The sequence below is a fragment of the Pelodiscus sinensis genome, chromosome 26, assembly GCF_052426305.1.
Source record: "Pelodiscus sinensis isolate ZL-2025 chromosome 26, ASM5242630v1, whole genome shotgun sequence".
Classification (NCBI taxonomy): domain Eukaryota; kingdom Metazoa; phylum Chordata; order Testudines; family Trionychidae; genus Pelodiscus; species Pelodiscus sinensis.
The window spans coordinates 4,534,113-4,546,273 of record NC_143077.1 but is presented as its reverse complement, the minus strand read 5'-3'; the positions used below and the strand labels follow the sequence as shown (position 1 = coordinate 4,546,273).

General features: G+C 48.8%; 1 protein-coding gene across 3 annotated transcripts in view; it reads right to left on the bottom strand.

Annotated features, from left to right (window-relative positions):
* Nucleotides 1–11,988, bottom strand: part of DCDC2B (doublecortin domain containing 2B) — a 14,601-nt gene extending 2,613 nt beyond the window's left edge. The window contains exons 1-10 of one of the 3 annotated variants that reach the window (XM_006117549.5): nucleotides 11,531–11,988; nucleotides 9,945–10,002; nucleotides 9,107–9,183; nucleotides 6,683–6,814; nucleotides 5,997–6,143; nucleotides 5,062–5,101; nucleotides 3,821–3,889; nucleotides 3,431–3,617; nucleotides 2,071–2,174; nucleotides 974–1,095 (exon numbers count right to left, since the gene is read on the bottom strand). In XM_006117549.5, the coding sequence (XP_006117611.3) occupies nucleotides 1,003–1,095; nucleotides 2,071–2,174; nucleotides 3,431–3,617; nucleotides 3,821–3,889; nucleotides 5,062–5,101; nucleotides 5,997–6,143; nucleotides 6,683–6,814; nucleotides 9,107–9,183; nucleotides 9,945–10,002; nucleotides 11,531–11,988 (1,365 nt within the window). In that variant the 3' untranslated portion in view covers nucleotides 974–1,002. The remainder of the gene's footprint in view (nucleotides 1–973; nucleotides 1,096–2,070; nucleotides 2,175–3,430; nucleotides 3,618–3,820; nucleotides 3,890–5,061; nucleotides 5,102–5,996; nucleotides 6,144–6,682; nucleotides 6,815–9,106; nucleotides 9,184–9,944; nucleotides 10,003–11,530) is intronic. The other 2 variants (XM_089773423.1, XM_075908691.2) reach the window with 2 other exon arrangements.
* Nucleotides 11,989–12,161: the final 173 nt, after the last annotated feature.

The following is a 12,161-nucleotide window of genomic DNA, read 5'->3' as shown; positions in this document are numbered from 1 at the left end:
CCAGGTGTCCTGATTCAGCCGCTGCTGAAACTGACCAGCAGCGGCTGAATCAGGACCTAGGGCAGAGCAGCTGGGGTGCTGCCAGGGTGGTCCAGTAGTGCCCAGAGCGGGCGCTGCAGGACCAATCGGCAGCGCCCCAGCTGCTCTGCCCCAGAGTCCAAAACAAAAGCCTGGTCTGCTGGGGGGGGGGGGGAGCACACTAGCTGGGCCCCCCCCCCCAGCAGACCAGGGACATGGGGAGCAGAGCCGCAGCGGCAGCGGGGTGCCGCGCCTCTGAGGCTTTGCTCTGGCAAAGCCTCAGAGGCGAGGGACCCCGCCGCGGCTGCGGCTTCAGTCCCGGTGCCTGTGGTCTGCTGGGGACGGTCCCCAGCAGACCACAGGCTCCCGGACTGAAGCGTCAGCAGCGGCGGTTCCCCGCGCCTCTGAGGCTTTGCTCTGGCAAAGCCTCAGAGGCGCGGGAACCCGCTCGGTGCCCCTGGTCTGCTGGAGACGGTCTCCAGCAGACCAGGGGCACCGGAGCAGCTTACGAACAGGGCTTTCTCGCCCCGACCTCCAGGGCGAGAAAGCCCCGTTCGTAAGTCGGATCCGCGTAAGTCGGGGACTGCCTGTATTATAGATTAGGGCAGCTGGAGGCTGTGACATTTAGCTGGGGAGGCCAAACCTCAGCCACCTTGGAGAATGCCGCAGTCCAGCTTTTAAACATCCAAAATGTAAGCCTCGATAGTTTATTGTTTTGTTTACAATGAATGTTTGTTTCCACAACAACAGTTACATGAGGCGACACTATCACGCAGTAAGTGGCATAGCATTCCCCTGATGCTGTGTGCAGTTATTTTGCTTGTATTGTAGCAGCTGCTTTACAAGTCAGTTAGGGGCTGGCAAATTTGCATCAGTCTAAGCATTTGTAGTGAGCACCCCCCTGGTTAAATTAATTCCACAGTTGCATCTTAAACCCTAATCTTAACTCACTTACTTTTGCTGTCTCTCTCTAACCCATACACTTCACAAATATACTGGACTGTTTAACAGCACCTCGCCAGGAGCAGTCATTTTGGTTTTTGGAATGACTTCCTCTTCCACAGTCTCTGCAGCTCTCTGGAGAAGGTAAGGAAAAAATATCAGGGAAAACTTCTCTTATTGCCAAGTATCCACTCTTGGAGAACTGTCTGACTTACAGCCCTGTAGAAAAGCCATCTCTAGAGCCCTGTGCAGCTACAAAAAGGTATCCACATCAGATCCGAATCCTCAAAAATCAAGTCTGTACATGGGGTGTGTGGTGGGGGGGGCAGTGGGGGAATATAGAATCTGGAAGGCAGGGAAGCAGCCTCATAGGCTATGAGCTGCAGACAACTGCTTCCCTGCCTTTGAGATCCTATATTTAGTGCCCTGCTTGGAAACAAAATTTGTATCTGCATCCCATCTGCAAAAATGGATTTGCAGGGCTCTAGTCATCTGCTCTGTTCATACAAATGTCTCCAGGGGAACTTCTACAAACTTCTACTGCTGAAATGAATGCAGTTGTACTCGGTCATGAACCCTCACCCAGTGGTTATTTCCATTGTCACACCTTTTGAAGAGGGAAATTGTGGCTGCACCAATACAATGAAGAGAATTTTACTTAAAACAAGGGATGAAACTGAAGATGCTACTTGGGCAATTGCTCGATTCATCAAACAGGTGCTCAGAGTTCAGCATTTACCAAATGGCAACCACAAGCCCTCTTCCAATCGGCTCCTAGTTACAGCTCTCTCCCAGGGCTGTTTTAACCCTTTATACTCCAGTGCGGGGCAACTGCCCCATTACAGTACATAGCTTGTATTGCAGAGAGGAGCCTCTGATGGCTTCTATAAGGTTTTGTTTCTCAACGTTTATGTAAAGTTCCGAAGAGAGTTTCCCTGGAACACTTGTCTCCAGGGGTCTGGTTCTCCTGCTGCAAGATATGCGTAACTCCATGGGCCCCAGTGGGAACTACTACTCTCCCACAGTAGCAGCCTAAAGCTTTGGGACAGTTAGTAACTCAGAAAAGAAAGATCTTTTAAGTAATTTACCAAAGAGAGTTACACCTCATACCTGATCAACAGGCACCTCCATCTTTGTATATTCATCCTCCCCTACTTCCTGGGCACCTCGCATCTCCCTCCTCTGCTCTTTCACTTTATAGACACTTCCATCTTCTGTGAGGAGAAGAAAGCTCTTAAGAGGATATCAACGACACTAGCTGTGGCATAGTGCAGCTCAAGCTATAGGAATGGCTAGGTCCGGTCTACTGTTTTTGGGGGTGCCTTACACTCCATCTACCATATTTCTGGCAGAGGAAATAGCATTAATAAGCTGTTAACCACATTTAGCGCTTGAAACTTTTATATGGCAAATCAAATGAACGTTGGGTCAGTTCATTAAGGAGATGCCAGCAAGTAAAAAAAAAAAAAAAAAAAAGTGTTCTTGCCACAGTTATTGACCAAGTTGTACCTCTGTCCCCTTTCTATGCGTCTCGGACTGCCCTCATCCCCACCTGTTAGGCCTTGTGCCTCTCCTGGTGTGGAATCATGCATTTCTCCTACTCTTAGACCAGGCTCTGGACATGGACCACGCTTACCCAACAGGCCCGACTGGGGTTGGTACCTGCGGTTCTTTCATTCAGGGGTCTGTGACTAGTGAATAGAATGATCATGCAGCCTTCTTAGCCCAAAGTATTGTGTAACAGGAACAAAGCACTTAGAGAAAAATGATTCGAAGACATTGGTCTCTCTTACCAACACTGCATTCCCTGACAGTAACCTAAGGCCTAGCTACTCTAACTTCCCCAAACAGCTTCCAAACAAGAGAGAGAGAGCGAGACTCCCCCCCCCCCCCCCCCCCCCACACACACCTTTTTAAAATGCTATAATGCTTTTAATCTCTAATTCCCAGGCCTTTCCCCATCCTGGAACTGTCTCTTAAACTTCAGGGGACTTATTAAGGGGAAGCCTTATCCTGATCCATTGTTTCTCCTTCCTGCTTGTTTTCCTTGCAGCTCCCTATTAAACTAAACCAATATAGGAATGTAATATACAATAAAAGAACCAGGTCAACATTAAGGATTCTTAAGATACCGCAGAGCAGCTCCACATCCATCTCAGTTCCTTCCTTGGGTTACTGCTAGGTGTTCAGACACATACTTGCTTTTCACCTTTCATGCTCTATAATTATTGCACCAACAAATACAATGGGATGCAAGTCAAGGCAACTCCAGAGTTCAGTATTTCAGCTTCAGGTCTACAAGTCTCCACCCTGGTGTATTTGTTGAGGAGAGGAAGGAATGGAATTACAACAGCAGTCAGGAGACACACTAGGGACTGTTCCCCTTTAGCACCTTGGAGTTGCTTTGATGCTAAGGGAGCTGTCAGTCTAAGGCCACTAATGCCTAAACATCCAGAATGATGTTCTTTACCTTGGTCAGGCCAGTGTTGCACGTTCCTGCTATTTTTCCTGTTTTGCCCTGCACGGACAGGCTTAGCATGGAAAACAGACGACTCTTTGCATGGATATTTCCTGGCTTGTCTGTGCGCTGCTGGAGATGGAACAGGGGTCTTGTCTTTCTCTGCAGTTCCTGTGGACTGTACCCTGCGATAGTCCAGCTGAAATTAACATTCACAATAAACTTCCTTAGTTTGTTCTTAATCTAGAGCTTTGTGAGAACAAGAGACTGATTCTACAGAGACATTAGCCCTGCCAGCACACATCCAAATTGACTGGCAGGATCCCACGTGTTCAGTCATGAAAACAGGACTGCTATGCATCGCATTTATGGACTGCACCTAGTGCTTGCCGTATTCATTACCTGCTGAGGTGGCTCGATGAGGGCAGAGTCGCTAGCTGCAGCCTGGGAGTTGGCATAGTGTTTACCAAACTAAGGACAAGAACAGGAAACGTTACATTTACTGAAACAAGACAGACAGCCCTTGAAAAGCACTTGGCAGCCTGGACTTGTTGGGACAGCTCATTTTCAGTGGAGTGCCCAATGGACCCCAGATCCTGCAGCTACGATCCCTGCAAGATCGACTCCCTACTCAAACAAGAACGTGTTCCCGTCCATTCCAGGACGGGTGCTCGGAACAGCTGGCTTTATTGATCGTGAAGTGGTAAAAAGCTCAGATCTGCAAGCCAGCTCTATGGGGCACCAGGTAGCAAAAGGGAGACCCCCAACTGTCACTGGCTACACAAATGTCTCCTGCTGTCACTCCTGGGCCCTGGCGCACCAGACGAAAGGGTGCCACATCCAGGGCCCTCAGAAAATGAGATCTGAGAAAGTCAAGGTCCCAAAATTAAACAAGAAGGGGGTGTTTCTGGCCTGCTGTGCAGCAGCTTCTATTGGATGGAGATAATACACCTTGGCAAAGCACTTTAAGATCTACTAATGAGACGTGCTCCCTATAAGCCACCTACTATAGGGCTGCATACTTCATTGCTTCTGTAGGTTGAGTTGCATCCTCCATTTTCCCCACGTGCCACCCTCCTCTATTTCAGGGACTCCATGTAGCTCTCTCCACTTCTCCCCCACATCCAACCCTTCCATTCTTCTCCCCACACACACACACCCTGGCAGAGTTTCTGTGTGCAACCTGTTCTTCATGCCAGGGCTCCCCCTTCTTGTTCTCTCATTTCATCTTCTCTGCCCTGTGCAGGTTTGCCAACATTTTAAATTCAGTGGGGACTGAGGCAGAGCTAAACTGAGAGGTGTTATTAAGCTGGAGTGTCCAAACAGAAAAATGCCACCGAGTTGAATGTAAAAGCCTCACAAAGCCCACCCAGTTTAGGGTATAAAGAGCAGGCAAGTGAGATGCCTTCACCGGGCAGCTGAGGAGAACACCAGTGCTTAAAACGGAGAGAAACGAAATGAAGATGGCTGTTTTCAATCCAGTCCTATTGCTCGTATCCGGGGCTATTGCATGAGATTTGGTGTCAGAGGCAGCTTTTCTGCTGCATCTACTTTCTGTCCGTAAATGACACACGTTGTCTAATCCAGTTTGAGGGCTGGTCCGTAGTGTAAATGGCGTTGCCCACACAGGTTAAACTACCTACCCCCTGATTGTGGATCCTGCGTCTGTTATTCGGATGGTTCCTGAAACACAGAAAATGGAATCTGAGCAGGTTGAGACCCCGTACGTTCAAACAACGGGGTATGTCCATGCGATGCACATGCCCAGATATTGACCCTGGCTATTTTTTTTGTACATTCATAAGCAGGTGCAGTGCAGGTGAAAGGTGCTGGATTGACAGTCCTGGAGATCTCTATTGTCAGCCCAGGCAGAGCACAGGTAGTATCCATGCGGGTTCCCCCCGCAGCGTGCTCCATGCTAACCTGAGCAGGGAGCAGTCTCCATGACCTAGTCCATCCTGGACTGCCTTGCTGAGACCACCCACAGGAATGACAACTGGTGACACTTGTGAAGAACTGTTTGATGCTCAGCTAATCAAGACCCTGTACTCATTTCTCACAGGGCACTAAACAGCCAGCAGACGGTTTATATATTTAAAAAGCTCTTAGTCACTGCTGACCCAGGCTGGATTGAAAGCACCTCCTAGAGGTGGGAAGGTTCTATATCCCATTGCCAAACCCAAACCAGCAAAATCTGTTGCTATTCCCAATTGGCCCTTGCTACGTGATAACAGGAAACTCAGCCAATCTACTTGCTTTTTCTGGTGCTGGACATGGGGATTTCATAGAGTGGTTTATATACGTTAAGAACAGCCCATGACACTGAAATGCTTAATTAAAAAAATGTGTATCCCTTTGCCGGAGGGCCTGGGGGAAGGGCATGCATTTTTTTGGCTCCCCATCTTTCTAAGTGGACACCTCAGAGTGCTCTTTGCCAGATTCCAGTCACACCCGGAGAGCATCACGGAAAGTCGGCTCCTTGTTGAAGTGATTTTGCGTAAATATAAAGATTATTTTTAAGCTTTGGGCAGTATGCTGGTCCTCTCTCTAAACTACAAATACCTGCCTGCCTGCCTACCGTAATGCCCGTTGTAGAGAATTCTTCGGCACCAGCAGTTCAAAGTAGGGCAGATTTTTGTACTTCTCCAGCCCTACCGCCACATAGTATTCACCGTTCACCAGCTCCTCACCACTGGAGACTGGGATTCCATCCAGCCGGCAGAGTCTATGGGAGAAGATAGCAAGGGAGTTATAAAAAGCCTGGGAGTGGGGCGGGTGAGGGTGGAGCAGCAAATGATCCCTCCTGTGAACTGTGATCAAGAAAGTGGGAGACGAACACAGAACACAGGCCAAAGAAGGGCTCTGCTGAAGTCAGTGGAGTTATTACACCATGGTGAATGTGACCTAGGGTGTTTCAATATAAGCTATTTAATGCGCAAGCTACATTTGTTCGGTAGTAGTTCCTTCCCCCCATAGACATAATATAAGGAGGAGGAAGATTTGCTTATAGCCTGTCTCACCTGAGCATCATGAACATTAACTCTCCCCAAGCCTCCAAGAGGTAAATATAATCCCCGTTTTACAGAGGGTAAAACTTGAGTACGGGGGCCAAACAGCATGTCTGTGGCAGAAACAGAGTGAGAACCCAGGTGTGCTGACTCCTGGTCCTCTTGCACTAACCACTAAAGAGTACAAGGGGACACAACGTAGACCAGATGGACAGAAGATAAGGAAAAGCCAGTAGTGCCTCCTATGGGTACCCACTTTCGGACAGCTCCGCCGCGCAGGTTGGCTTTCTCCGTCAGCAGGCCCAGGATGGTGTCCCATTCCAGCAGGGTGCTCCTGGAGAGCAGCAGTCGAAAAGGGGGGCTCAGCAAATCTCCATTCCGGAAAACACTTTAAGAGAAGGGCAAAAAATGTGTGTGATGAGCCGCTGTTCCCAATCCCCGTATTGTACACAGCCCCCAGGAAGAAAGAGCCAACGCCTCTAGAACGTTCCACGCATCTCAGCCTGTGGCTCTCCAGCCGCCACACGATTAAACAGCTCAGAATTCTTGGGTGGGGAGTGGTAAAACTGATGGGTCCCAACCAGGATTGGGTCGAGGGGCTGTAAAGACGTACAAGGTAGTTCCTTCACCGAAGAGCTTGTAGCCTGAGACGACAACAAGAAGAAGAGGGAAGACAGGCTACAACGTAGGAGCAGAGCGAACAAGGCAATGCGAGAGGAAAGCGCAGCATGGACTTACCTCACCTTGACCCCTAGGAACAGGCAATTTAAGAAGGGTGGGGGAAAGGCAGGACATCAAAATGTGGACAATGTTTACACATGCACATGTTGACATTTAAAAAAAAATGCATAACCACAGCCAACAGCCTCCCCTCCTGTCCATCATCAGCTGGGCATTTAATTTAATTGGAGACACCATGGAGGAAGTGGGCCTGGAGGAGGGTTTGGAAGTCTAGAGAGATCGTTAGATCAGCGTGGGGATAAGCAATAAAAAAAGGCAGGTGCCGTAGGCAGAAGAAGCAGAAGAGACACAAGAGCAGGTAAGTAGAGTGGCAGGGTTGCAAAGAGCCACAAATACGATAAGAGGCTTCAACTTTAGTGACGTCCGTGGAGAGATCGAGAACAGCGGAGTGACGGGGTTGGAGCTACAGACTGATCTGAGCAGGAATGTTTTGAAGGGCCTGGAGACGGCCAATGATGTCAGATGGACAGTTCCTGTGATATCCAGCTAGCGTGTCATGAAATTCCTTCCAGTCAAGAGTAGGGATGTTAAATATCAGTTAATTGAATAGTCGAGTAACCTCATGAATTCTTATCGGTTAGTCAGTTATTCTATAGTCCCCAAGTGCGGGGCCAGCCGCCAGTGCACTCCAGCCCCACTCCCGAGGAGCCCCCGCCACTCCGCGCTGCTGCCTCTGTATCATGCTTAGCATGGGGTGCCAGGCGGGAGCTGGTCCATGAGAAGAGCCAGTCTAAAAATCAGCTCCCCTCGCAGACTGGCTGGCTGTCGCCCTGTGCTGCTGCCTCGGATACAGAGGCAGCAGCAAAGGGTGGCAGCAGGCCCTGTCTGGGTGAGGTGTGGGGGAGAGGGAATGCGTGGAGTCTATAGCATTAACCTATAAGTCGGTTACCTGACTACACTATTACATCCCTAGTCAAGACAGATCATTCCTGAATCCCACACTGGATGCAGAAGAATCAGTCAGGTCTCAGTCTGTAATAATCCATATACACATCCAGGCTGCGTCTAGACTGGCATGATTTTCTGCAAATGCTTTTAACGAAAAAGTTTTCCGTTAAAAGCATTTGCGGAAAAGAGCGTCTAGATTGGCACGGACGCTCTTCCGCAAGAGCACTTTTTGCGGAAAAGCGTCTATGCCAATCTAGACGTGGTTTTGTGCAAGAAATCCCTGATCGCCATTTTCGCCATCGGGGCTTTTTTGCGCAAAACAATACCACGTTGTCTACACTGGGCCTCTTGCGCAAAAGCATTTGCGCAAGAGGGCTTTTGCCCGAATGGGAGCAGCACAGTATTTCCGCAAGAACACTGACAATCTTACATGAGATCGTCAGTGTTCTTGTGGAAATTCAAGTGGCCAGTGTAGACATCTGGCAAGTTTTTCCGGAAAAGCATTTGCTTTTGCGGAAAAACTTGCCAGTCTAGACGCAGCCCCAGTGTTTCATATATCAGACCAAATTGTGCTGTCGGTTTACACTGCTGTAAATCCAGAGTTAACCCCGTTGAAGCCAATGTGGTTATGTTGTGTTTACACTACATCAATATCTGGTCCAATCAGTTAACAGCCCAGGAAACTCTGGTACTGATGGGGCTTTCCATGTTTGTTCTGTTTCAGGAGATTGTGCTCATAGAAAACCAATTCACACATGAGGCTGCAAGATTCATTTAACCCTGGGCTAGAGGAGCAGGGGCTGGAATATGTCGAGCCAGAGGGCTTCTTTACTTCTACAGAATGGCTCAGTCCTGACAGGGAGAAGCTTACTCTCACTGAAAGGAGGAGCCATAGACAGAAACAACTAGCTCTGGAAGGGATTGGGGCAGAAACACCCCCCTCCAAGGCCAGCTTTCCCCCCACCCCATTCCTGAGCTCAAGGACTCAGCCTCCAGCCTCCCAAGCCAGCTCCCCAAAGGAATCGTTATGGGAAAGTTGAAAGGCACTCACTGTATAATGCAGGGCAGCTGGACCTGCTTCTGCCATCGCGCTGCCACCGTGCGTTTCTGAGGGACAACAGGGCGGATCTAGAGACCAGATTCAGTACACAGCATGTCACTCAAACACAGAACTTAGGTTGAACTTCCTAGCTTGCTGTATGGTCTCATTGCTGTTAGGTGGGGCTTGTTGTCAGGCAAGAACTGGAGCACCTCCTCTCACACATCAACAATGCAGTTGGCAAGGCCAGGTGCATACCGAGGTTGCCAGGGTTAAGTGTGTGTACAGGTGTGAGTGCGAATGATGAAGGTGGAATGTTAACACAAGACTTCAGGCCTGCTGCAGTCACAGGGGGTGTCACACTGACCCCCAAACCACTGTCAGTCCTTTGTTCTTAGGCACCCCCATTTACTCTGGTCCCCAGCCTCTACTTGCTTCCCCTGTTCGGTTTAGGACTGACAGTCTCCGTTCCATTAATGTTTAAATGGAGGTGGGGCAGGGAGCAAGAGGAGGAAAATCCCATAGCCCATTTCCACTGCAGCCAGAGGCTGCTTCTGACCAACTTGCTCACCTGCTGTGGAAATTGAGAAGAGTTTGGCAGGAGAGCACCCTCTGCAGTTTCATCAGTGCGGGAAGAATGTCACATACACACTCCTCCTCTACCCTCCCAAGCCCTTACGTAGGGAGCGGTAGAGGAAGGGCAACACATACAACTGGCCTTGTAGAAAGTCATCCCTGACAAACTCTCCCTGTTCTCTGCTAGGCGCAGGTAGGTGCCCTAATCTCTGACCAAGCCCCACGCTCCACTCGCTCTCTGAGAAAGGCAACCGCCTGTCTGCCACACACTCACCTGTGCACCATTTTTTTTCCTGCTCCCACCAAGCTGCTTCATTCCAGGGTTTAAGTAGCTGTGAAAACGGAGGCAAGAAAATAAACAGTACACAGCCCCTGGCAACCCCCCACACCCTAACATGGAGAGAACGCCACCTCCTCCTCCACCTTTTGTACATAAAGAAGGTCGTATCTTATTCTAAGTCTCATCGGCATGAATAAAAGTGCAACTGTGAGCAGATCAGGCTACAGGAATGCTAGCTTGTTTTTAATGGACTGTAATTACAAGATGATATTATCTACTATCGACTACTTCGAGGTCAATACTTTAACTAGCCTGGCCACTTCTAAGCTGGGAAAAGGTATTTGCAGACAGTCATTAACAGTATTGCCTACATTTGTGCTGCAGCCATTCACATTGCATATAAAATCTCTGCTTCCCAAGTGCTTATCAACAGGAAATTATAATTTCTTCTGGACTTTTCTCTTCACGTGCCCTTCAGAATGCTAAACAAACTGTAAGAATTAAACAGGTCTCAGCCAAACAGGCTGAGTTCCAGATACCACAAATGCCAACTTCATGTTTTGGTGAACATCATGTTTTATTTATTGAGTAAGACATTGACCAGGACTCCAAGCACCAGCTAGTATTGTTCGATAAATATAGCTTGACAGTTTCCTCCACAATATTATTGAGTCAAATTCATCCCACATGAAACTTCACTGACTCCAAAGGACTTATGCCAGGAATGAATCTGGCCCACTATATTCTAGGCTGCCTTAAAGAACAATTACACATTTGGAAATGTTTGCTCCCTGCAAAACCTAAGAATGGGGAGGAGGCATCAGTGGCTGACATTTCTAGGGACACTTGTGATGGAAGCCTCAGCAGAGAGCCCCAACTAACTCCCCCAAGTTGCCCAAGACACAGAGCTGTGTATACCAACACAGTGCTGCATAGACTAACACCCTGCCAGCACGTACATTTTTCTTTTTACTTACTCTTGCAAAGTGAAAGATCACTTTGATTTACATTTCCAGGCTCATCCAGCTCATCTAGAAACATTCACAGCTGATTCCAAGGAGCAAAGCAGTTAAAAGAATAGACAGGTCTCTTCGTTCCCATTTCAGGCTAACACACACCTGATACACGTGCCTTTTAAAATCCCGAGTATTAAATGTATTTAAAGTGCCGTGAACTTCCCAACTATTAATTTTAAAGGGCAGATAATCTGATGGAAAGTGAAAACCAAGATAAAAAAAATTTAACACCAAAGTGGCTACCCTAAGATTTTCCTTCGGTAAAACTGATTCTTATGCACGGTGCATGAGGCATGCACGAGAGAAGCCATGAGCTGGCTCTGTCAATCAAAACAAGGCAAGAATCTCAGCTCAGTGCTGTCAGCCACACTTACGGCAAACCATGAATTTCTCACCCCCTCAGGATCCAATTTCTCACCACGCTCTGCCTCAAACTCATTATAGAACATAACACACATGGAAGCGCTATAGATCTCTTGTCCTTCCCCAATAGCCACACAAGGATGGGTGCCTAAGGTCACCTATCAAGTCCCGAGACTGAATCTAACACTTTGATCTACTCACTCAAGCCGTTTGAATCGCTCAAAGCCAGCTGCCACATATGGGCATCCATTCTGCAACTCCCCCAGCTCGGTGATCCGGTGGCCCTGCCTGGGGGTGTAGATATTCCTCACAGCCACAGAAGCATGAATGGTGCTGGTCACCTCGTTCAGAAATGCTTCAAAGGTCAGGAACTGGCGCTGGTTCACTACAAACTTTCTTCCATGGAAGAACGAATCACCATTGCGATACACCACCACATTCTTGGCTGGAGGGGCCAGGGCTATTGTGCTAGAGCTCATTCCTCCTGTGTCACGGCCACCCCACTGATCAGAGACAGGTTGATCAGCACAGTGCGGGGGCTGGAAGAGGAAAACCCTAGCCACCCTTGTGCTAAGCACAAGCCCACGCTGACTGGCAGCCTCTGTGCTCCCTCTCCCTTCTCCGAGCTGTGTTCTGAAAGGGAGTCTTGCGGTTTCCATGGCTGCAGGCCCAGCCAGAGGGAGTTTTGTGGGCCGGCCTGGAGGCTGAGTCACTCAGACAGAACCAAACAACTCAGTACCTCTCCTCTACTACACACAAACCGTACCAAAAGCTCCCTCGCAGCCCAGCCCAGCTCCAAAATCAGGAGACTGGAGGGTTCAGGAGAGCAGAG